Genomic DNA, 27,618 nt, shown 5'->3' on the forward strand with positions numbered 1-27,618 from the left:
TTATAGTACTTGTCATTTTCGTTGTCCAACATTAACTCTTCATTTGTTTGACTCTGTACTGCCAGTGAAACTTCATTGTCTGTTTTGTCTGTCGCTGCTGCCGGTTCACTTGGCTGTACTACTTTCACTTCGGAAACTAACAAATCCACTTGAATATCACTCCCCGGGTCATCCTCCGCCACGGAATATTCTGAACATGTGATTTTTTTTAAGTTTTCGATAGTTCTCCCAGATTCTCCATCAGCATTGGAAGAATAACTTGGCTGTAAACCATGACCATAAAAAGTGGTTATCTTTGGCAAATTTTGAGCAACTTTTTCCCTCTGCCTATCGTATTTTTCTTTTCTGTATTCATTTCCTGATTTTCTTTTTTTCTTTGGCCTTTCTCCTTCCATTGTGCCCTAAAAAAGAAATGTATGTACGCGAAAATTTCCTCAATAATCGCTTTAAAGAAATATGTCTAGTTTTGTGGATCAGTCCACCATTAATTATTGACGGTGACATGAATGTGGGAGTGAAGGTCTAAGGCCAAATATCGGCAATACATAATTATTGAAGTTTCTTGTGTAGTCAGAAGTAATCTTACAACAAATTAATGGATATTATCAAAATAAAGTAAATCAAAATATAGAGATGGGTCGAAAAGCAGATTTCTCAAACTCGAATATCGAATTCGAATATTAAATCATTGCTCGAATACCTCGAATTTCGAATATCTCGAATACTAAACGAAGAATGCGAGAATTTTTGACTCAGTTGCCTATGCAGCAGGAAACCCTAGATTTTGGGGAGTAATTTTAATTTCCTTTTAAGGATTCGAACAGGAATTAAGCTGATTAATAGAATATTTTAATTTTATGGAAACAATTGGGCATACAGTTCATTCAACTAACATCTCTTTCAAATATTCTAAGGGGACACACCACCTCGCGAAAAAAGATTTCATGCCGTCTAGGCATTTACACTGCAACGATGGATTTCTGTCGGATGTAAACATTCTTATCTACCAAACGCCATTTCAGCGGTACGCCCATTTGATACTCGGCTTCATCCAACTCCTTATTTTCAACAGGTAGGTCGCTTTACTCCCTCTCCTGCTGTCAAGTGCTAGCGGACAATCTGAGGTGTTTTGCAAAATACACGCGTTTTTCCACCGGATTTTCTTAAATTATTTTCAGTCCATCTTTGGAAGTTCTAAGGAGATAAAAAGATGAATTCGAATTGCAATCAGGGAGAAACCAAATATCCTGAGAAAATATCCCTTTGTATGTGACTGTAACAATAGAATTTATAGCACAACTCATAAATTTTAACTTGAAATATGTTTTCGGAATAAAATACCGCATCAACTTCCGAGAAGCTCTGCTGCTCATATCGACTCTCGCCAGAATGCTAAGTCTCCGTAGTATTTTGACATTTATTTCCTCGCGTAAAATGCTTAACCCCTCAACGCCGCCATGCGTACCCAGTACGCACCCTTTAAATTTCGTATGCCGCCGTCATGGGACCCAGTACGCTTCCTGACCTACTGTAGGTATGTAATATTTTTTCTCCGCCAGATATTTTATTTTTAATTAAAACTAATTACTCTATCTTTTGAAGAAATGTTTTTCCTCTTCAATAATATACATAGCGACTTTATGCCTTCAGGATTTTTTTAAATGTTTGGATGAAATTTCGTTTTAAACTAGCGCGTTGACGAATTCGATCCAAAAACTCAACGCCTTCCTTCAACTGTACTATCTTGAAAACTGCCGCCTATTCTGCTTGCGAGGCGTCAAGAAGGGTCAGCTAATTTAGATTGATATACGGTATCTTCTAAGCTCACTGCCTTCTCTCCGTCTTCTCATTGTGTGTCGTCTCCTCGAGCCCCAAGTGTGTTTGGTCCGCATCGTTAGTGCTAAACGTCCTAAGCGAAGGGGCCATGTGCTTCGCTCGGAATTTATTTTTTTTTCTGGACAGTAATCAACAAAGATAAGATTCCTTCTAAACAGTCAGCATATTCCAGGACCCCTTCGAGATATTTTCTCGTCTCTTGATGGAGCTTCGAAACCACACGTGACACGTGCTTCAGTCCACTAGAGTCATTCATGCTGTGTGGTTTTCTTTCAGGCAGTGTGTTGAAATTCTCATAGAGTGTACTTCCTGTGGGTGGTATTGTTATTTATAATTGGGGATCCTTCGAAATGGGAATAGTATTGAAAGGCAAAAAAGAGACTCGGAAGTCTGTTTGTGCGTTAGCTTAAAATAAATTCATTGGTGGGGTGAATTTCAAGGACCTGTTATTGCATTCTTACCTAATGGAAAGAAAAGGCCATTAAAAGTGGTGTATGAAGTTATTTAGGAAATTATTGAATGCCGCAGTCCTAAATTCATACGTTGTTCACAGGAAAAACACGTATAAAAAATTGGCACTTATCATTTCGCGTGCAATTGGTCGAGGTAATATTTTTGAAATATCCAACTTCATAAGGACTGTTTGGATAGGCCCGTCATTCTTACACAATTTAGTACCAAGACTCACAGAAATGCATTTCTTAAGGAAAATTCCTACAGCTGGGAATAAATCAAAGTCCCAAAGGAGGTGTGCAGTTTGTGCCTAATATGGGAAATGAAGAGACAGCGTGTACTGGTGTGAAAAAATGCAGTGGGCTTATGTTTGGATTGCTTCAAATCATGTCGCAGAAAGCAGATTTTCTAAGATGATATCATTTGAATATTCACATATTGACGTTTGAAACATTAGCACGTGATTACCTATATGAAATGATACGGTAATAAGAGAATAAAGTCAGATAAATGGGCGAAGTGATAAATTTTCAAGTAGGCGAAACGGGTAAACCTATCACAAGTATCCAAACTGTTATGAAATTTTCAACCCCAAATAACTAAAATAAATCATGTAATTGTGTTTTGAAAATGAATGGAATGTTAGAAGTCTCACGGCTTATTCGAAACCAAATTTAAATCTTTCAAAACAGAATATTTATCCAATAGTTCAAAGAAGGAGATACATAGAATAATAAATATTTATTCAAGTCGCTCGAAAAATTGATATATATATATATAGTAGCGCATTATACGACGCAAGATCACAAACATTTTCAACGATACTGGTCGTATATCATAAAAGATATAAATTATTGAATGATAATATGCGAAAAAGGCGGTCATTTAAATATCATCCGGTGGCTGGAATGGGATTTAATTAAATTTCTAGTATTTGAGATATTCGAGTATTCGCGGATACTATTCGCACATCTCTATCAAAATATCTTATTTGACTCACCAACTTGGCTGCGGCGGCACGTCCGCACTTCAGCCTTCGGCGCTCGGCGTGGACTATTCACAATGGAGAACTGATCGTGGCAGTGGTCGGAGTAGTACTGGTCCTCTGTCGCCCGGGAGGCCGAGCTAGGGTGTTGCCTATTTTTTTTTTTTCTCGGATTTTTTATTCCTACCTCTTAAAATATGCTCTGGGGTGCAGAATGGATATCCTAAAAATATCAGCTCAATTGTTTAACATTTAGAGGTCGCTCAAAGAGCATAAATGCAATAACATTAAATTTTCCCGATTTTTTTAAATAACATCATTTTCAGGGGTAACGCACGATTTTGCAGATCTTTAGAAAACACTCTTAGTGCTAACTTAGTATCTTTTGAAGCGGATATCCTGGTCGCCTCTTTATTTTCAAAGAGCACTTTATCCACATCATTTTGAATAACTTCCAGAGCACTTACCGCGGCAATATCAAACAACCGATCCAATTTTTCATTCAATTCCATGTCATTCGTTAGCTGTTGCATAGGTCGCCGCCAAAAATAATTATTGAATTATTACAGCTCACTGCACAGTGCCTCTATTTTACATATTCCACGTATTTCTTGAATAATTTGAATTCTCGACATAATACTCCTGAATGGAACCACGAACCTCATCGTCATCGTATTTTGCACACACTCCCTGTTTCAGGGTTAGAAGTTAGAAGTGGTGGTGATAGAACACCTGCAGCACTTCGCAAATCAAAGGCAACTTATTTTTCGCGAAACAAGCGGCTATAGCTGCTTAGACACCGATTAGGAACATTTCAATATATTTGCGCGCGATAAACGACACTGTTTTTATCAACAGCGTCTCGACTCCGAAAATTAACTCAACGCCATTCAAAATCCAAGTGCGATTAGGCTAAAGGGGGCGTGAAACACGCAAACTCGGGTAAGAAAACATACACATAGTTGTCTCTAAACATCATTCTCCATGGTTCCATCTATTCTGCCTACTCTCAACGAAAGTCTCATGAATTTATTACAATGTAAAACAATACAGGCAACTCCTCCCTTCTTCCACCGACTCTCGTTAGGGAAGGCGCGAGGGGGGAGTATGTGAGGCAGTGAGGGAGGGGAGGCAGTGAGGACTTATCAGTTGACCGTGATGCGGCCTGCGAGCGACCAGCTCGCCGTCAGGGGTGTGACGCGCTGCTGTAGCTCGCGGAAAAGTATTGTATCCCTGGAAAACTGTTGAGCGGACGTTAAAATGGAGCGAATTTTGTTCCTAAATATCTGCAAAATCGTGCGTTACCCCTGAAAATGATGTTACTTCAAAAAATCGGGAAAATTTAACGTTATTGCATTTATGCTCTTTGAGCGACCTCTAAATGTTAAACAATGGAGCTGAAATTTTTAGGATATCCATTCTGCACCCCAGAGCATATTTTAAGAGGTAGAAATTAAAAATCAGAGAAAATATAAAAAAATAGGCAACACCCTACCGAGCAATCCCTAATAGCCGCTGGAAAAACTCGAAGAACAATCGCCTCTCGTTTGGCGCCATGTCGTCTGCATCATAGATCTGCATTCAGCGCCGCCACAGCTGTCAACGTTGTCTCGTAACGCGCAAACCTTAGCAATGGCGCAGCGTGTCATTGCAATCATAGCATGTCGCTGTCGTCTTAGTTACTGTATTATGAGTATAAGTTGTTTTTGTATACAAGTGTTGGGTTTTTAATTGACTGGAGCACCTTTTAGAAAAGATGTACTTGCGCCTTGCGGGCGCAGGAACGCATTTTTCTAAGGGCGCACCCTTAGACCACGTTGGTCAAAGGGCGCACCGGCCCACGGGCCGATGGGCCGGCGGGCCAGTCCGGGCCTGGTTAACTACGTGCGCGAGTGAATGTCACGTACTCAGGGCGTGTGGGGGAGTCCATTTGCCTTGGCCATCGTCTTCCGCGAGAATTCTATGGTAGCCAAAGACATCATGCGGATTTGAACACGTGACCCTTCGTGCCCAATGGTCTACTTACTATGCATATTTCTCCCAGTAAAATACATGTTATGTATAGGTAATGAATTCGATTATTTTGTCCAAGATATTTATAAGTAACGTATTAAAACTTAAAGGCAAACAAGTGTTACTATAGCTTATATAAATATATATATTTTATCGTAAAGTCATCTTCAATGGCTGGTACACATAAAATAATCGATTTCTCGGCTTTATTCAATGGTAAGTTCAACTGTAACAGGCGAGGCATGGTGGAAAAGATGATGCATTGAAGTAAATACAAATTTCTTTTACTATCCAATTTTCAATGGCGACAATTTTTTCGTTACAAGGCGTTTCGACGCATGGCATCATTATCAGGTCAATTAAATAGAAATTATTTACAGCTTACAAATTATCGCCATTTGGATGTGGATGGCACGAAGAAGTTTTACTTTCGTCAATGAATGCGATGGTTCGTCGAAGAGTGAATGTGGCGCATAGGCGAGGGAAATGAGGAGTGGAGGGGGTGAGTCAGCTCGAGTGCAGACATCTTGCGATGAAAGGCCAGTCCAGTTGACGGAAGGACTCTTAGTTCAAATCTCGGTTCACACCCTTGGAAGCTCCCCATCGAAATGGTGCTGGAAAATGGATGCCCACCCTGAACGTAACAACTTTGCTCGCCTTTGCCTTAGTTGTGGGTGAGCCCTTCCTTCCACCATATACCCGAACCAACCTAAGTGAAAGTCATACGTATCGCTCAGGTGAAAGCATGAATAAAGAAACTTGGTATGCCTCACCAACGTTTGTGGAATTTAGCTCCTCGTCTTAACCATTAATGCCAAAATCGTAGATTGAGTTGCTGCTGTGTGTAAATAAATAGTGTATGGCCCAATTTTTGCGGTAAAATAAATACTGGCCAGTCTTATAACAATTTGCCGCTAGGAGTGACCCTGAAAAATATTTGTGCACTCACAGGTAACACAGGAAACAATGATTATATTTACATCTACTTAAAAATACACGTTTTATAATTTATGTGCGCTTAAATATTTGTTTGCAGCTCTGAATATGGAAATTTTTAATTCCAAAGATTATTGATGTGTAAATTAATTCTTAATGTATTTAACTGTAGTTAGTCGCCGCCACCTGTCTATACCAACCTCCAGGTTTGATGACTTCAGTGAGTGAGTGTATTCCATACTCGATACTTTATTACCCTTGCACATGAAAATAAGAGGTCTATGCAGTTGACATCGAATCACATAAACAACACAGTCGCCTCGGCCTCCTAATTCTCCATCGCGTCACCAGCGAGCGCCTCGGCGGTCGAGCGGAGACGGTTGCAATTACTTCCCCCGCCCACTAGGCCGCCTCGCTGGTGGCAGTGTTCACAAGCGGCCGTCGGGAGAATGGCGGGGATTCCCGCGCCTTTTGGAGCCGACCGTGAGTGTCTTTCGACTGTTTAGTTCGCCTCCGTCCGCGCACCTCGCCATTTCAACACATCGGCCGGGAGCGGAGCGGCGAAAAATTCGTTTTTCCACCGACGCGGTCTGTGAGACTATATTTCGAGGAACATTGGCAGCAGCGAGGACTAACAATGGAAATGCCGGCTCCGTGAGCATTACGAGCTATCAACAGTGAAGATTTTCCGTCGTCAGCACACCTGCGCCAAATTTCCTTCGCGTGTCCGTGTGACGCGGGAGGCTGGGAGACGGGACAGCCGACTTATGAGCCTCGCTCCATTCGAGCAGTGTTGTTGTCCTCTTATTCTCCTTACCTTCCTGCCGCAGCCGGTGAATCGGAGGCGCGGGTACGCTCTTAGTCGTGGTCCAGCAGGTGCGCTTCCTGAAGACGGCGTCCGTGGCTCCCGGTGGCGTAGTCGGGTGAGCCCCATGGCGGCCCTCGCGGAGGCCGCGCCGCGCCGAAACCCGCTCACCGTCGTCGTGCCCATCTCGGCCATCTACCTCGCCATCTTCGTCACGGGCGTGCTCGGCAACGTGATCACGTGCCTCGTGATACGGAGGAACAAGTCCATGCACACGGCCACCAACTACTACCTCTTCAGCCTCTCCATCTCCGACCTGCTTCTCCTCGTCACGGGCCTGCCCCCGGAGATGTACTACATCTGGTCGAGGAACCGCTACGCGCTGGGCGAGGCGTTCTGCATCATCCGGGGCCTGGCCGCCGAAACTTCGGCCAACGCCACCGTGCTCACCATCACGGCGTTCACGGTGGAGCGCTACATGGCCATTTGCCACCCACTGTACGCGCAAACGCTCTCCAAGCTGTCCCGCGCCGCGCGCCTCGTGATGCTCATCTGGCTGCTCGCGCTCGTGTTCGCCGTTCCCACGGCCGCGCAGGTCGGCGTGCTCGTCGAACGGGACTCTTCCACGTGCACCATCAAGCACTCTTTGTACGCGCACTACTTCTGCCTGCTCTCCGTCGTCTTCTTCCTCATCCCCATGTGCGTGATCGCGGTGCTGTACGCACTCATCGGCTTGAAGCTGCGCCGCGCGGGCGGCATGGAGCTGGTGGCCGCCGGTCAGCCTTCGGTGCAGCGAGGACGCCGCGGACGGGCCTCCAGCCAGAGGTCCACCAAGAGAGTCGTGAAGATGCTGGGTGAGCCGCGAATATATGTTTAATATAGTCGCAAATATAGTTTTATCTTTGGGGGCAAGACAATGTAGTATTCGGTGAAGTGCTTAAAAAAAGGACACGCCATGACATTGTGTCCGTTAAATCGGCGGAAAACTAGAGCGGGGGTCAAAAATCCGGACCGTCTACATTCTGTACTTTCAGCCGGAAAAAATACGTTAAATTATGCACCTATGTAGTTATGTTAAATGATAATAAAACGCTACTAATATTAAAATTGCAAAAAAATAAATGAAAATAAAAAATCGCCACGTGAGAAATAAACAAAAATGTATGGTTTTATTCACGTACTCTAATTTTTGGCAAGATTACTAATACCAGTTACTGTTTTTACGGACTTAAGAATTTACGTTTTTAATGCAACAAAACTTTAACGGCAATTTTTGGTTCTGTTCGAACACCTGGAGTATCCGTTCTGGGTCTGGTAACAATTGATCCGGATAGTCGATGCTTTGTGGTTAAAATTGAGGAGGTAAGGGTGGGCTGGTAGATGGATGGGAAGCATCACTGCATACCGCATGCATAACCTCGCTTATGATTCATCAGAATAATTCAGATAATGGTGATTAATTTATGCTTAAATTTATACTGGATTTTCCTCGATTGGGGGCCCCCTCCTTATATTTACTCCAGGCTCAGTCTGAGGCTGGAAGATTATATTGCCAATTGACGGTGACTACTACTTGGGGAATAAGGAAATAGTTATTATTTGACAACGTAGTAACATCGTCAGAAACACCTGGCGATGCTACTGCGCAATCAGCCCGGGTCATAAGCATTGAATTTTGCCACCCAAATGGCATTTTTTCCTTAAAATGTTTATTACCCCTGTGTAATTATTTGGTTCTCTGTCAGAATCGTGAATAAGACCTGCGTTCGTGCTGTTTTCTGGCAAGCACATACCGAGTTGACACCGAAGCGGCACACTGTTGATGATAGAAATTGAATATTCGGAGTCGTACCGAACCAGTGTTAATGAAATTTTAATGGCTCATATGTATTCTTTACTCATGATCAACATACGCCGTATGACCTTCAAGTGGATGCATTTTGAGGCGCAAGATACCTTTCCAGGAGTTGTTAAATAACCCTTTTTCATTCAAGTAATTCGGACGTCATTTGTGCCCACATGGGCCACCACCCACAGTCTAGGGCAGCCCAGCATGACCTTCACCACTGCTTTTACCGCCGCCGCCGCGGATACCACTGGTTATTGCCAGCATGTGACCCGTTGGTCCTCTCCATCTTTCCTTTCCCTCTGCACCAACTGGAAGAAAATCCTACGAACGCTCCGACTCCCCACCAATACGATCCCTGCGCTGATCCAATCTCACCTGGATATTGGGAGAGACACTAACACCTACTTAAGTGATAACGAATCAAAATAGAAATTAATTAAAATTCATAGAAATAAACTGCAAGGAAAGAAGGAATACAAGCTTATAAAAGTATTTACACGTTTAAATGCTCACAAAGTCTCCTCCATACCGAAAATGCTATAAGTCCTTGACGTACGGTGTAAAAGCGGAACGCCCTGCAAATTCCGTGCCTTTAAATTAATAAAAAGGGATATTAGTTGGCTTATTTTTAGACATGCTGAATTTCGCAAAGCGCCAAGCTAGCTATTGAACCACTCCTGGTGCCACCCAATATTTTATTCACCCGATGCTCCGACCCCAAGATCAGTTTAGAGCTCGTCCCGGACTAAGTCATGCGAATTCCACACAATCAGGATAGGGCGGCCTTTTTTCCTCAACATCACGATACTCTCTGCTTTAAGGGTGTCAACAAGCTTCACCCTGATTTGAACCCAGCTCGCTTTCAATGTTGATGAAGGTACTATTGGACTGCATCGCATGCAAAAATGAGTGCTCAAGGTTGCTGAACGGTAAAAAGAGCTATAAAACTTCAGTTTTACAAGGAAAATGATAAAAAAATAGCAAATAAAATATTATTACATAGATTTCATAAAATCCTTAAGCCGTTATTCATAAACGCTAAATTCAATAGAAATGTCGGGTGGACCATCTTTCATGATACCACTTGTTGATATAATGGCAGCGCGAACGGTATCCTCCGAGCGCTTTCAAGTTGAAGCCTTGGACTCACGGCAGCCTTCGCAAAAATACTTCATAGAAATGAAAATTGCACGCGAGGCAAACGGAACGCGAGCAAATCGGAATCAGCAAAGAACACCCATCAGACGTATCGGGTGATCTGGAAGCACATCAGCCTCGTTGGCATCTGATTGTCGCTCTTTTTGTTATAAGCATGAGCTTTCAACATGAATTATAACATTCGCACCAGATGAGCTGCCAGTGTCTCCGGAGTAATGCAAGACTGAAAAGTATGCTCACCAAGGCACGAATGAAGACTGCACACTGCACCGGCTCCCTTCAAGTGTTTTATTGGGACAAAAATATTTGATGCGGAAGTAGGAAACTACTTTACAAAGAATTACAATGAGAGATGTAATTCATTGAAAAATTGCCAAAACTTGTGCCCAGGAAAACGCAAGCATTTCATGGCTTCACTATCATGTAAATGCACGAGTAGAAAAATCAATTGGGTCCCGCTAAGCCTTTGTAATTATCTTGTCAGCCGGTCAGCATCGTCATATTATTCAAATAGCATTTTTTTCTCATTATTTTAAAATAAAACGTGCTAGAAAACTTATTTCAGTGTAAGAAACATTTGAAATGCTGCAATACTGAAAATTACAGCATAATTTACAGGCTGCCTCAGCAAAATAATATTCCAATTCATAATGGATTGAAGCATTAAAACGACTATTTTCAGGATTTAAACATTCTAAAATATTGTCTTTTTTTACTATATTTTTGGAATGAAGCGAAGGTGGAATCGCATCATCAATGAACATGTCCGCTCTTCACGCGAAGGAAAACAGAATGTGTGTCTCTTTTTACGCTAATAGCGACTTTAAAGCACAATGACCAACGCTTGAATAAATTACTATGTGGCTCAATGCGTGGTGCATATTATAATATTTTTTTAAAGATGGTAGGTACTCGGAGTAAATTGAGAGAACATTTCGTAAGTGATGATGACTTAAAGTGGGGACTTCTCACACTCTCGTGAAATATTTGAAAATTCTTTACATTTATGTGCCACAAAAACCACAAAATTCGTCTTCTATATTCAGGGATGTTATAATTACCAATAAATTAAAAGTAAAGTGCACGCCTCATTGGAGTCACTGGCAGTGAGGCGTGCTTTTTGAGGACTTCGTTGCAGTTCGCCCTTTAAATTCGCTTGAGGAAGACGTATTTAGCTTCTCAAGGCTCTTTGAAGGCAGAGTACGAAATTGAGGGATGAGCACGAAAATATCACAAAATATCAATCAGGTCATGGTCTTAAATCTATATATACAACACGTTGACCATCATTCTAAGATTCTGTGAATCATAAATATTTTGCATCGATAAAAAGTCTGCACCTTTATTTCCCACAGATATTTCTTAATGCCATGTTTCTATAGTTATACCGTTCGTCTGTGTAATTGCATTGTATCTAAAGTTACCGGAAACATTTTTGTAATTTAAAAAATTCAGGCGTTTCTACGACTTCATCTAAACTGCCTTTGCTGGCGGGCTATAAAATTCAAAACAATTATATTTTTATCTATATTAACCATGTAAGGCAATGCTAATCAGTGATTAATTGTTACATCATGTGATACTTTTACATCATGGCAATGGTTGCAGAGATGGCAATGGATCATTGCAAAAATGATCATTGAAAGATTAAAAAAAGGGAGGCGAAATATGGGCATAATTAATTTCCTTTATTAATTGGGTTAATGATCACCCTCTCTTCGGAAGTACTCGGTGAAAGTAAAAAAGCAATATGTCTTTTGGAGTTATACAGAGAGGGAAACGTTTAAAGAGTGAGAAGATTGTACAAGGTCATCAGTTCTTCTGTCGACACTCCGAGAGTGACTCGGTCAAAAGCAGAGAATTTACGGCCGACCGACGCATCGTACGTATCTCAACAGATGAGCACAGCAACAAACAGATTGCCATGCTGATTTTACCACCATGCGTTCAGTCGTCCAAACCGAAGGTCGATTGGGATAGACGAGGATAGAGCTCACCACCGTCTAAGCCGTTGGCGTATGATTTGCTCGCATCCAGGGTGGAGGGGAAGTTTATTTCCGTGGGTCACTTTTTTGATATTTTTGGGGGAGTCTGTAGGCTTCACCCGGGATTGGAGACCTAGGACCCGCCGCACAGAAGCCAAGTGCTCTACCCACTTCTCTACCACGCTTCCCAATACTGTTTCACTGACTATTGAATTGTTCCCAACGACACAGCTCCGATGCTTTGAGCAAAGAGTGCATTATCTTTTCCTATGGGTTTAGCATTTACCGTGGTACAGTCCAGAAATTTTGGTACTAATAAAAACATTCTAACACCGCAGTTAATTATCCTGTACTTTATTTTGTGTTGTTTCATTTTTTACTACTATGTTTAGTAGAATTTACCAGGATCCTGGATTTTCTAACTAGAGTTATTTTTCGTGTACTTGACAGCTTTCTTAGGTTGGTAACATTTTCCATCTTCTATTCAATTTGCTCTCGATGAGCCAATGAATCAAAGCTGTCGCTCTATTGTAGCGCCGAATATTGGACGTATTTATCGTTGAATAGCCTACAGTTTCCACGGTGGAACTCAAATAATTCAAACCCACTCGACTAAGGAATTCAAATTTTCTTAAACTACGCTACATCGTGGCACTTAGAATCCAAACTAGTCAAACACCATAATCTATGTTGACAATCAACTTTTTGTGGAGTTGATCTGTCGATCAGTCCTAGCCCTAGAAAATATATCCTCATGATTTTAATCGTACATATTTTCGTCTTTTTTTCGAGGTCACTAATCAAATAATCTCTATTATAGAGTGTATTCTTCCACATGGAATATTATGTAGATTTTTGCGCAATTTTTATTGATTGAAATTAATTGTATGGCAGGTGAAATAGGACGAGATTGTGGAAAAAATGACTTGTTTTGATTCTAAGATGACTTGAATGGATTCTAAGATAGTTGATAAACATAGTAAAGCTGAGCAGAACAGGGGGCAGCACAGGGCTTGACGCTAAGAGCGGATCAATCGAAATAATGGCGAATCGTCTAATATAAAAACGGGAGTAAGACGAGAAGATGGTCTCTTCCAATTCTACTCAATGCGAAAGTGGACGAAGCATTAGAATAAGTAGCGGAGATGGATCTTTGGCATCGAAATAGGAGCCACAATAAATGTTTTAGCTTTTGATACAGCGAAACTATACTCGCAGAGGGATGTAGGAGATTTAGTAACCTTGACAAATGCGTGGGTGACGGAAACAGTAAAGATAAATGACACCAAATTAAACTACACAAAATTCTCTGGACGATAAAATGGAAACAAATTTCCCCTGCAGACAGGTGGATACGATTTTTTAAAAATTGGACCATTTGAAATACCCAATAGTGTTTAAGCGGATGACGTCACGTAAGAACTAGAAAACAAAACCGTTTAAAACCACCCTAACAAATATCCATATCCTCGCAACAGAATACTTCATTCTGTATTCTTGTCGAGATACGACTAAATAAGTTTCAATTTTTCCAATTTTTCCGCAAATTTCAATTGATTTCCAGATGCTGCCACTCGCGTCGCTGACGGCATAGCGATTCAAATTTCACGGGGATTATTATGTGAATACGTGAAAATATAATATATGAAATTCATTACTTTTCAATGCCATATCATGCAATTGCAAACACTGTAATGCACCAAGTTCTGAGACGAAATGGATTGGTCCACACTCATCACCGCACTGCGGACTTAAATTATTCGTAAAGTTTAACGTAAACGATTTAAATACGTCCTAAGAGACAATATAAAGCCTAGAGCTTGTACGGGGCGAATTGGGGCCTTTTCAATTCAATTCAATTGATGTATTATCGTGGGCCATTTGGCCCATGAGATAATTTACAGGTTTACAACAATTCAGTAAAATTCATTTAACAAATGTTAAAAAAAAGCACTACATCAAGACTCAGTAAATGCAAAAAATAGAGAAAAAATAAAACTAAAAACAAAAACAAAATATAAACCTATACATGCATATACATACAATTGCATCCCGAATGAGGATACCCGGGTATCTAGCCACACAGCATTTTCAGACATTTTAAATACATTTGGAACAGTATCACAATTTATTCAAAGAAAAATATTCAGGTGCAACAGAAAATCGTATGACAAATAGAAAATTATATCATGAATACATAATATATTCTCCCCTCATCATATCAGTACTCAATCACGTCGGCAAAGCTAGTTATACTGGGAATTGCCATGAACTATCATTAAATAACTTATATACTTTATTCTTAAATACATGTATTGATTGCAAATTTCTTATTTCTACCGGCAGTGAGTTCCATATTCTAGCCGCTGTAACCATGAATGATTTATTGAGGTGAGATGTTCTATGATGGGGGATATGAATGTCAAAGCTGTGATTTCTAGTGGGTATGAAATGAATATTTCTTTTCCAAATAAATCTTTTGTACAGATAATGCGGGTTACCAGAAGAAAGTATTATGTATGTGAGGGAGGTGAGATGATAAAGGCGACGTTGTTTGAATTTCATCCAGTTTAGGCGGGCATGCGAGCTACTGATCCGATCCCACTTTCTGAGGTCAAAAATAAACCGTATTGTCGAGTTGATTGTCACTTGTTATTTGTTGCTGTTTTCTTCGTCTATATTTGTAAGCAGGGAAGAGCAGTATTCCAGGTGTGGAAGGATTAGTGTTTGTATGTGCAAGGATGGTGCGTATTTTTGGGGGTATAATCTTTTTTGATCTATACAGCTGGTGCAATATACCTAGGGTTTTCTGTTTAGTACTTTGTACTTGTTGCTTCCAATCAAGATGTTTATCAAATGTTACACCAAGGTTTTTTATTGCTTCTTAATATGGTACGGTGTAGTTTCCGATTTGAATGTTAGGCAGAGATAAAATGTCTATTTGAGCATGCAAGAATCTTTGCCCAGTTATTATGGACTTTGTTTTACACTCATTTAATCGTAGGTGGTTTTTCAATGTCCAGGATGCGTCTTCAATGTCTTCAATGTCTTTCAACGTCTTCATTGATCAGAGCAATTGTAGATGCTAAGTCTGGAATTGACGAGTGGCAATATATCTGGAAATCATCAGCGTAGAGATGGTATTTACAGTGTTTTATGACTTCGGGGAGATCATTTATGAATAGCGAGAAAAGAAGAGGGCTAAGGACTGATCCCTGAACTACGCCTCTGGAATTACATATCCAGTTAGTATGTGTATTGTTCGGTCCAACCACTGATTGGCTTCGGTTACTGAGGTAGGATCGAAACCAATTTACTGAACTACTTGAGAAGTTATATTTCGTCAGTTTATGAAGAAGCAGTTCATGATCTACCATATCAAATGCCTTTGAGAAGTCGAATAGTACCAGGACTGTGACTTCTCGAGTTTCCATTTCTTATATCTTCCGTAATGTTCAATAGTGCAGTTTGAGTACTGTGCCCTGTTCGGAAGCCGGATTGTAAAGAATCTAATATGTGGTTATCAATGACAAACCTATTGATTTGTTCAAATACCACACGTTCTAGAATCTTAGCAAAAGCGCAAATGATTCCTATTGGTCTATAGTCTGTCGCATTGGTAGGTTCAGAAAATTTTGGGATTGGACGTATAATGGAATGTTTCCATAAAGTTGGATATTGCGCTGTTTGCAGAGAGGCATCGAAAATATTTAGAAGCGCAGGAAGTATCACCGGAAGAGCCATCTTTATTGCGGAAATATTTATTCCGCCATGACCTTTTGCACTTGTCGTGATGTTTTTGCATGCTCTCGTGACAGATAAGGAAGAAATGTAGGAGAAATAGAGTTTAGTTGAGTTTCCTCCTGGAAAAGACAGGTGCGAAAGAAAGAAATGCTGATACACGACTCAGTTGGAGTTTTGTTGATATGGTAAAATACTTACTAATAGTATTATCAACCCAGGTTGACATCATAACATAATAGTGTAGAATACATTGTATAGCATATCTTTAATCTTGGAAATAGAGAAAGCGTAAAATCAAGGAGGTAATTTATCCGAACTTGCTTAATAGGAGATGTTGCGCATGATGTGAAAAGAAAGAGGAGTTTGAATGATGAAGAATGCGATCGATGAGAACCCATCAGCTGACAATGGCAACAACTATCTTTTTCATCCAACTCTCTATCTCTATCAATGACTCTATCACTATCCAACTTGTCTAACAATATCCAGCGGCAGATGGGCCTCTAAGTAAGTGAACTTCCAACATGAGGAATTCTCTCCGTAGAGGGTATTTTGAGAGCACTTATGTCCCTAACCACTTCCTGCCACCCCTTACACCATGCCCCTCATTTTTCAATCTCCCATACGCAGCCGGGAATCGAACGGGGTGCCTGACAGTTGGAATTCATTGCTATATCTACTCCGCCACCTCCTCTCGCTTTTAATATCTTTATTTTCTAATCTCCTCTACACGGCCGGGAATCGAGCATAGGACCTCTCGGTGAGATTCCGACGATTCACCCACTAACTTACCCGACCCTCCACTACCAACCCTCAATTCAATTCCCTTGGCGTTGTAGCCTTATTTCCACGGCCGGGAATCGAACCCGGGAAGGCGATTAGTTGATTGAGGATGGCTGATGTTAATAACATTATTTCGGCGTGATCCTATAAATGTGGGGACTTTATACTCCACTTCTATAAGGAAAGAATATTTTTAGCGCGCCAGTATGTAAGTATTCACTCTACAGTATACTTCCAACGACTATTTCAATATACATAGAATAGTTTACATCGCAGAATTTCTGCGATGGTCTTCTGCTGTATCTCATTAGAGGTTTACTTCCGGTTCTTACCCAAATTTGGACACCTGAAATTTATTAACATCCTTATTGGCATGCTTCTTGCAATACACGTGTGAAATGCAGGAAGATGTATTCCGCGGCGCATATTGAATAGTAAAATTTCATAGGTGAATGAACAAAAACAATACGAGCATAAGCAAATGAATAATAAATAGTAAATAAATGATGTAATATCGTCAGTCGCATCATTATGATTTTATTCTTAAATTGAATATGATCGAGGTCGAGTTTATGATTCATTACAAAATTATAATATTGGTTCTCAAGATCAAATCAATCTGCTTTCACCTTATTATCTTTCATTCTGGACATACATTTAAACTATCATTAAAGAGTAATGCAGTTTTTCTACGAAAAAACTGTATCACATATGTTGCCATTTCTCGACATCACTGCTAAGTGTCGCATTACATTCTCCCTCGCCGGACACTAATATGTAAATTCCCTTCACATTGGTTTGTCTCTGCGCAGGCAGTACAAAACGGCACAACAAATTAGACTAAGGTGTTAAAGAAGCGAAACATTACTAGTTAATATTTCGTCAAGAATCGAAACAGGCGAAACCATTTCTTTGAGGCATGGCAGACCTAGGGCCTACCTACCGTGGTAGTTCATCCAAGTACTTCGTCATCTTCTGCTTCAAATGGACGTTTGCGAGGCGCTAAGCCAAATGCATTTGAATGCCAGCACTTATGTATACAGGCATTCAATGAATACCTGGATTGGAAAACGATCACTTAAACGAATTCACGAATACCAATATGTGTTTGAATACCTAGGTGAATGCACGAATTCCCGAAAGGGTGGTGAGTTGAGGTGGACAGATCCGGAGGCGAATGACTCGCTCGAGTACCTCGATGAATGCATGTCGAGTCCCTGGCAACGAGGAAATGCGACATAAGACAGCACTAGGCCGAAAAAACGAATAGGCAAAGCCCAGCTCACCGAGATTGGCGTGGTTAAATTTAATTTCTGGAATTTTGAGTATTCGCTCTGGATTTGGAATTCCCGAGACAGCGAACAACCGATTCCGTTTAATGAGGACTTACGTAGTTCAATAAGAGCAAGCATATTCTCGCAGCCGCCCTTGTAGTTGTCGAGAAAATCGAGTGCTCTTAGGGTCACTCCTGAAGAACTGCTTGTCTCAGGCTGAGCATATTCGTTCCCCCTTCTCTCCGGCCGTGTTTCTATCCGTGAACTACCCGGGAACTTTTCTGGAAATGCGAGTAGCATGTGGATACTCTAATACCCCTATTCAAATGCATTCGCCACATCCTTGTACTGCACTCACGGAGTACTCAATTCACGGAGTTTCACGCTGGATCAAGGTTTCTATATCTATCCAAATATAACGTCACGAAGCTTTCTGTGAGTAACTGAGGATGAATATTATGACCTCAGTACTTTCTCCATGACGTTTTTGCGGTTACAACAGTCATCCCGGCTCTTATATGATTTTCTGTGCTCTGCACTTCCATTTGGCGTTAGACCTCTTCTATCAAAAACGATTCGCTGCCCCTCACTCGCCACTCGCCACACCGTGCTCGTCATTTATTTTCAATCGGGTCGGCTGACGGTGACGTAGGAATCAAACTTAGCCAATGATCTCTTTCCAGTCGGATGCAAAATTGAAAGCAATCCAACTGGTTTTCTTTTTCTTTTCCATCCTGACCTTTGGCGCACGCGCAGAACTCGTCACAGGACATGAATGGAAAAAGGAACGTAAATAACGACCGCAGCTCTTTGGTGGCGTCCAGTCCATACCACCGCTGAGTGACCGACCGCGTCACGGACTCGCAGGGTTTCCCAAATGTTTAGAACTCCAGGACCCCTAGAGGTGAGTGAGAGCCACTTGGCACCGAAAATTGACGTCGAAACAACAATAAAAACTAATTAGTGTAAAAGGCCATGCAACCAAAATGAATTTCACACGCATAATTTAAGTCAAATAATTACCAAATGTGCTAGGGTTTATTTTACCTTGCATACCAAGGATTATAACTGCAGTTATCAGAGTCTGCACGCCATGACTGAGTAGTTCCTACTCTAGTCCAATCAAATACATAAAGGATCAACATATTATTATTTCATTTCATTACCAAGGGAGGAAGAAGAGCAAGTAATCTAATGTTCAATTTTTTGAGGCAAGATTTGGCAGAAAATGCTGATTCACCGGCCTCGGTTAGGCGGGATTAAGTCCTCGCCTGCCAAACCGAAGGTCGCGGGTTCGAGTCCCGCCTGGGTAGGTTGCCCCCACCCTGGGAATGGCTGTGTGTGTTAGTCGTTGTTTCATGTTATTTCCTCCGATGTAAAAGGCCTTAAAAGAGCTGTTTTCGGGGCAATGAAAATAAATAAATAACTAGTGAAAGAAAACGTCTCAATAAGGTCCACATTATTTATTCTTGTACTTCGACTCGTACATACCTACTGTGACATCATCAGGTGCTGCGCATCATCGCTGCAGAGTGGTGACGCACTGATGTCGACACGAGTCGTAAAAAAGTGGAAAACACCAAGTTGCTGCCATTAAATGCTATGGGATAATATTGTCGTATTCCTTGCTGCGCCAGTCAGAGGCTAATTTTTTTCATGGAGTCTTGTGAGAGTCAAGCGAAAAAATGCCTTTAGATTCCACGGTGATTGGCGGTTTCTAGCGAATAATTGTACACCAATCCCTTATTTACCAAATTCCCAAGAGAGAAGATAGAAAATGTCTGAGAATAGCTATTAAAAATAATAAATTGATTATATTTCTTGAAGCTAAAAAAGCAATCTTGTTCATTCATTTGATCGTTAATCGGGATAAGAGATGTTAAAGAGGAAAAAGTCCTACATTTACATAAATTCTTGTAATTTGATTCGAACATGTTACTCGCTTTTTTTACTAAATTATGATTACTATAAATGATTATCAATTCAAATCGCTATTAAATATTATTTTCGCTAGACCTATGTCACAAGTTATTTCGATTATTGCGTGAATAACTTTTTTAGAGAAATAAAAACAAACGGGGCAGTCGTGGGACTGGCCGACAGAAGTGAAAACTGAAATAATTATTATCCATTTATTTTTTATATAGATTTAATATTATTTAAGAACTAAGTTTTCCAGTAATACTCTTTTTTCAACAAAAATTTAAATTATTTTTTTCAGCAAACTGTTTATTATTAAATATATATTAAAAATACGATGTGTATGAATAGAAAGTAACATCATTTATATATTAAAAAATAATATGATTTTATTTCTTTTATTTAATATGCGTTAAACCTATAATTGTTCACTATGCACATAAAAGAAACTGCCTTAAATTGTACTGATCTGTGTTTTTATAGCGTGTACACTCTTCTGCACGTTCATGCACGAGCTCTTTGTATTTAATGAACTTATACAATATACACTATAGATTTTTATTTTCAATTTTAATATTTTTAAAACAAAAAGACTTTAACAGTATATATATTAACATTATATTAACAAAGTTTATTTACTACACCTAGTCAGCCTGCGTAGTTGAAATATCCATTGTAAAATTTTTTAAATTGTATGAGATTGAGAAAATAATTCCCCTGGCGGGGAATCGAACCCCGATCTCCCGCGTAACAGGCGGGGATACTGACTACTACTACCGAGGATGAGATACCAAGAGACGAAAATTAAGACGGAAATGTAGATCTCGCTGTAGCGATCGCGGGTCGGTCACTCTTACGCGAATTCTATGCTTTTTCCCCATCCCGCAAAAGTGCTTAACGCCGCTAAAGAAGTTTTCACTTCAAAAAATATTCCAGGGGTGAAAACCGTCTTCTTTCGCACATCATGCAATCGATTTCGGAAATGGAGGTTTTGGGAAGAGTGGACGAGGGAAAAAATGTCACATGATCCTTAGTTGTTCCCAATATATACTGAAATATACAAGGTCACACTTGCGGTTGCCACCGTGGTCTCATCTCACAAGGGATATTCACACGAGCTCGTCGTCGATTTGGGCCCAAGCGTGGGACAGGAAAGAGAGAGAAGAGGCCCCATCAGCGCCCCAGAACATGCCGGCCGCTTCATGATATTCGTGAGCGTTGTGGGGGCCCCCTAAGCCCTCTGAATGGCAGTTCTCTACACAACTCCCTCATACCGTTATGAATGTTATGCACTATGTAGTGCATTATCGACAATCAAGAGGACCTTGGGGGCCTCCTGAGCTCGGGGCCCCCGGCGATCGCCGACCAGCCGACCTGGCGAGACCGCCCCTGCTTAAAACGAAAAATTTCTAAAAAGACAATGTACACACAAATTTAATACAGATAAATCCACAGAAGGCTTAAGAAAATAAACGTAAAAATAATGTTAACCCCTCCCCCCCAAAGGCAGCGGGAATTTAATTAAACCCTATCCAAATGGCCGGATGAGATTTAGATGACTTCGTATTTTTGGCATGCTATCATTCAATAGTTTATAATTTTTATGACACATGATCAGTATCATTGAAAATTTTTGTAAACATGCGTAATATAATGCGCTTATTAATAAAGTATTCTACTGATTAAGGTAGGTTTTCACGGAGTACTTAAAAAGAATTTTGGGATCCTCCCTCCCCATCAACCACTTCCCTCTTTAATTCACAATAAGGCCTACTCCCTTTCATTCTATCTAAAAATCCTATTTTTTCCTTCCTATCCCTCGTTTATCGAACATTCTACCCTCTAATACTGTTTTCAACATCCTTTCCCCGCTAAGAACTCGCCCCATCCATACCTCCTGTCTCCTCCGTATCTCATCCACAATCTGCCTCTCCGCACCCACCATGTCCAGCACTTCATCGTTCCTCCTCCTCTCCGTCCACTTTACCTTCTCCGTTCTTTGCCACACCCACATCTCGAATGCCTCCAGTCTTTTCTCTTCCTTCTTCCTAAGTGTCCATAATATATATAATGCGCTATTCTACGATAATTTTTCAAGCAATTTTAATAAATATTTATTGTTTAATTTATCTCGTTCTCTAAACTAATTAATAAATTTTCAGTTTTCAAAGATTCAAATTTAGTTTAGATTTAGCTGCGAGATCTCTAAAATTCCATGCATTTTTTTACATTGTGTATTTTAGTGATTTGGGGTTGAAAATTTCATAACCAATTGGATTTATTTAAGTATTCCGGGACTAGCCACGGTGATAACTTTTACGGAGTCACCCGCAGTGCACAAACCGTGCGAAAAATCCAGAGAGGAAAAACCATTTGCTTTCCTTCATTTTAATTATTTTTCCTCTGTGGATTTTTCGAACCAATTAGATATTTTCGATAGGATTACCCGTTTCGCCTACTTGAAAATTCATAACTTCGCCCATTTCTTTGACTTTGTTCTATTATTACCATATATTTCATAGAGGCACTTACATTCTGTTGTTTCAAACGTCAATATGGAAATTTTCAAATGACTTCACTTAAGTAATTCTGCTTAGTAATACATGATTGGAAGCAATTCATGCATAAGCTGACTGCATATTGTTCACACCAGAGCACGCTGTCTCTTATTTTTCCCATGATTGGCACAAACTGCACACCTCATTTGGGGGTTTTCCTCACAGCAGCAGGAATTCTCCTTACAAAATGTCTTTCGGTGAGTCTTGGTACTAAATTGTCAAAGGAGTGGCGGCCATATCCAAACAGTTCATATGGAGTTGGATGTTTCAAAAATATTACCTCGATCAGCTGCATGCGAAATGATAAGCCAACTTTATATTTGTGTTTTTCCTTTGAATAAAATATGAATTTAGCACTGCGGAATTCAAAAGTCTCCTAAATAACTTCATACACCACTTATTATGGCGTTTTCTTTCTATCAGGTACGAATGCAATAACAGGTCCTTGAGATCCACCCTACCAATGAATTTATTATAACCTGACACACAAACAGACTTCCGAGCCTCTTTTTTGCCTTTCAATACTAATCCCATTTCGTAGGATCCCCAATCATAAATAAAAATAACCACACACAGGAAATACACCCGACGAGAATTTCAACACACTGCCTGGAAGAACACCACAAAGCATAAACGGTTCAAGTGGACTGAAGGGCGTGGTTTCGAAGCTCCATCAAGAGACAAAAAATATCTCGAAGGGGTCCTGGTATACGCTGACTGTTAAGAAGGAATCTTATCTTCGCTGATTACTGTCCACAAAAAAAGAAAAACATTAATGTAGACCGAACACATGGTCTCTTCGGTTAGAGCTAACCAGGTGGATCAAACACACTTGGGGCTCGAGGTGATGGCACACAAGAAGAAGACGGAGAGAAGGCTGTGAGCTTATAAGGATGATATGGTATCTCAAGCTAAAGTAGCTGACCCTTCTTAACGTCTCACAAGCAGAATAGGCAGCAGTTTTTAAGATAGTACAGTTGAAGAATGAAGTTGATTATTAGGACTAAATTCGTCAACTCGCTGGTTTAAAACGGAATATTATCGAAACATTTTAAAAAAACGGGGCAGTCGTGGGACTGGCCGATAGAAGTGAAAACTGAAATCATTATTATCCATTTATTTTTTATAAAGATTTAATATTATTAAAGAACTAAGTTTTCCAGTAATACTCTTTTTTCAACAAAAATTTAAATTATTTTTTTCAGCAAACTTTTTATTTTTAAATAAATATAAAAAATACGATGCATATGAATAGAAAGTAACATCATTTATATTTGAAAATATAATGTGCTTTTATTTCTTTACCGTACAAAATTTTTACATCTATAATTTATGTTACAATGTAATATGCTTTTATTGCACCATTTTACAATATTTTAAAAACTAGTTTACATTACACATTTTATGAAAAATTTACTTTCATGTACAGTTTTGAACAACAATTTCACCATCTTGACGACCAGCACCATCATCATCAATTAGTAAAACTGATACAATAGGTTTATGGTAGCTAAAATAAGAAATGAACAATTTTGATTCAAATCTTTTTAAATGTCTTGTAAAGACCGCATCTACTGTAGTTTTATATTTCGTTGTACTGAGATTGCGATCATTTAACATTTCTAAACCAAATTCATTATTTAAAAATTCAATTAATGTTTAAAAATTTAAATTTCCAAAATAAAATATATCTAAATTAGATCAAATTTATACAAAAATGTGTATTGCCATATCTTCAACAAAAGTTAAATTAAATTTTAAATTTAGGGCTCAGCGTTTGTGAATTTATAAACAGAAAAAAGGCGCGTATGCTCTGCGTATGCATGCTTTTTCCCCGTCCCACAAAAGTGCTCAACGCCGCTAAAGAAGTTTTCTTTTCAAAAATTCTTTGGAATTATTGTTGAGAATAACTTGGGATGTGATAATATCTTATACAATTATAAATACAACTTTTTTCTTTCAAGTTCTGATATGGGTCGGAATATGTAGTTACAAATAGTAATGTACTTTTACTTATTAAATAGTAATATTTGACGCAATTATATTTGCAATATACCTTCTTGTAAGGTCTGATATGGTCCGGAAAATGTACTTATCATGCTAAAAATAAAAAAAAAACTTTTACTACACCTAGTCAGCCTGCGTAGTTGAAATATCCATTGTAAAATTTTTCAAATGGTATGAGATTGAGAAAAAAATCCTACCCAGCGAGAAATCGAACCCCGGTCTCCCGCGTGACGGGCGGGGACACTCACCACTGTACTACCCAGGATATGATACTGAGAGCCCAATTTTAAGAGTGAAATGTATATCTCGCTGTAGCGGTCGCGGTGTCGGGTCGGTAACGCTCACGCGAATCCTTTGCTTTTTCCCCATCTCACAAAAGTGCTTAACGCCGCTAAAGAAGTTTTCACTTTAAAAAATCTGAAGACAAAGAATCATTATAAATATTTTATTGGAAATAAATAAATATGTCTTCCAAAAGCAGAGTAATTAGTAACTTGGCCGCAAATCAAGGTATCTGGGTTCAAATCCCGGGTAGAGCAAATAATTTTTCCTCCCAGAAATTTCGCACAAATCTGCAAATAGATTTTTTCTAGAGGTTTCTGGCCCCTGTTAGAATCGACTGCATGAATAAATGCCGATCAGACGATCCAGTATGGACTTTTTGATTGAATGGACTTAAGGCTAGCAATATAAGTGAAAGAAAAGCCAGTTGTAGTTATCCTTTTCAATAGTAACATCCTCAACACAATTTAGCGACATTATGATAAATATCCTCACAAACCTCGGAAGATATATCATACAGGAAGAGGTACATAGTTATTTCGACTATCATCCGTCTTTCTGCCGAGGTAATGTGCTCTGCGCAATTCGAAATGGGCCATCATTTTCCCTTAGCAAGCAAACTATAAGAAGGATTCCAAGTGCCGCTGAGCGATACTTTACACACAAGCGAGTATTATCCAAGATATATTTGTGGTCGGAGTAAGCACTGAAAGTTTCTATTTTAGAAAATAATTCAATTTTAGCAGGATAAATTTTCCAAGATTATTATCGCAGGAAACAAGGAAAAGTAGTCAGCCATTAACACTCCTTAACATGGCTCAGAAGTCACGCTCATGCATTAAGAAATTGATCTTTCAACAAAAATTCTTTTTATAGTTAGATAATTTATCGAAAAGTTATTATTGAATTATATTTTAAATTTAATGCATAATGAAAACGGTAACGTTACTTCGTCTTAACAGAAGGACATAGTTTTAGGGATAAAGCTATACCAAATATGTACAAATTAAGGACATATATCTGCATTTCGAGAATTTCGAGAGTCTCGTGGAAGTGGTATCGTCTCGTCTTGAATTCTACCCAACGGTTTCGTCTCGAAAACGAGACGAGACGAGAAAGTCTCGAGTCTCGCGGTAACACTAGACCCAATCACTCGGACAACGAGCCGCATCCAAAACCGATGGAGTGCAGAGAACGGCGTGCAAAACAGCTTCCGCTCTCGCCCGCAATCGGTCGGCTACTGGAGCGCAGCACAGCTTTTGAGTGAATGGGAGAATAAATCAATATGTGCGGGGACAAAATAGAATTGATGGAGTGCGCTGGGTGCTTTTTGACGTTGAATATTTATTCTGGTCCAGATAGAGCACGCATCACTCTCGGCCACCTTTTGTTCATTATATAAATACATTATTGACCTCTGCTCCCGAATTAGCATTAAAATACGTTTATTTGCTGACGACGCTATCATCTATCGTGAAATTATTGATCACTCCGACTATGAAATTCTATCATCCGATTTAAACAACGTTTATTTTTGGAGCCAAGAGTGGGGACTCGAACTTAATCCGAGCAAATGCATGTCGGTGCATTTTTTGCAGAATTCGCCCAAATTTAACCACGTTTATGTTGTGTATGGTATTAACATAAAAGAAACAGACGAAGTGAAGTACATACCTGGGAGTTACGATAACCTCGAACCTCTTGTGGGGAACACATATAAAGTATATTTTCGCCATATCGCTGAATAAATTGGGATTCGTCAAGCGTATTGTGGGATGATTTTTGGATGAGAAAGTGAAAGAAAGGTGTTATTTCACTCTCGTCCGACCGCCCCTTCAATATGCAGCGGGCGTATGGGGTCCGGTGCAGAAAACCTTAATCCGCCAACTGAATAAAATAAAAGGAAGGCTGCGCGGTTCGTCAAAAACTGCTACGAGCGTTCAGACAGCGTTACCCAAATGTTAAACGAATTAGGCTGGGAGCCGCTGGAGACTCGGAGGCTGCGCGCTAGGCTTAGATTGCTTGAATTGCTAGAGAATAGATATCTTTAAGAGCGACACAGAGAACATAATATTAGAGCCTCACTATATTTCCAGGTCCGATAGAAGCGATAAATTAAGAGAGATATTTTACCGAACGGATAGATTTGGGAATTCCTTTTCCCGTCGAACCATAAAAGACTAATAAATGCCAGTCGTAATTTCGTTAGACCATTTCCTTTTATGTGCAAATGGTTGGTGTCCTAGCACCCCCTGCCACACGCCTTTTAGGCAGCTTGCGAAGTAGTATGTAGATGTAGATCACTTCCGAACGTTGTCTGTCTTGTTCCCTGACGAATTATTTATCTGAAGCTATCACATAAAAAAGTCGTTTGAGATGTGTCTTTGTTGAAGTTACTGATATTCATAGTGAAAAATGCTTTACACTTAATGAAATATCAGCCCATCCAGGTCTCGACAGCTCATATAGCTGCCGAAACACATGTCGATTGATATAAAATTTTGAAGTAATGATACTGTGTCCCATTAAAATCAAGATATAATCTTAAAAATTTCAGGGTACATGTCATATAAAAAAATTACGTATGAAGAAAAGAAAATTTCTCGAATTTGGAATGGAAAATTGACGCAGGCAAGTGTTAAACACGAGTCCTATGCATGCCCTCCAAGATCCAGGATAATAGCTGATATTTGAAAAAAATAATTACCATGAAGAAAGACGGATGGAGAGGAGCGTCTCCTTAATGGCTGTGGAATAAGTGGAATTCCTTACCCATGTCGTCTCTCTCATTGACGCTGAATGCATGGCTGTCATGGAAAATGAATATCCATCACGGGTAGAAGGCGCACTGACTCCTGGGAACAGGGGCGCAGCTAGGAATTAAGGCTGGGGGGGGAGGGGGGGGGAGTTTAGGTGCAACTAATACCGGTGTGTGTGGGGGTATGGAATACCCACCAGGATAAGCGGTAGTTGCGAGATTAATAAATTGCGGAATTTTTAGATAAACGATTCAAAATTGTGAGTTTTACG

General features: G+C 39.9%; 1 protein-coding gene across 1 annotated transcript in view; it reads left to right on the forward strand.

Annotated features, from left to right (window-relative positions):
- The first annotated feature begins 6,666 nt into the window (after window positions 1-6,666).
- Window positions 6,667-27,618, forward strand: part of LOC124171596 (pyrokinin-1 receptor-like) — a 47,537-nt gene continuing 26,585 nt past the window's right edge. Inside the window, exon 1 of the mRNA XM_046550771.1 lies at window positions 6,667-7,882. Within this exon, the coding sequence (XP_046406727.1) occupies window positions 6,991-7,882 (892 nt within the window). The 5' untranslated portion in view covers window positions 6,667-6,990. The remainder of the gene's footprint in view (window positions 7,883-27,618) is intronic.

This window comes from Ischnura elegans, chromosome X (assembly GCF_921293095.1).
Source record: "Ischnura elegans chromosome X, ioIscEleg1.1, whole genome shotgun sequence".
NCBI lineage: Eukaryota > Metazoa > Arthropoda > Insecta > Odonata > Coenagrionidae > Ischnura > Ischnura elegans.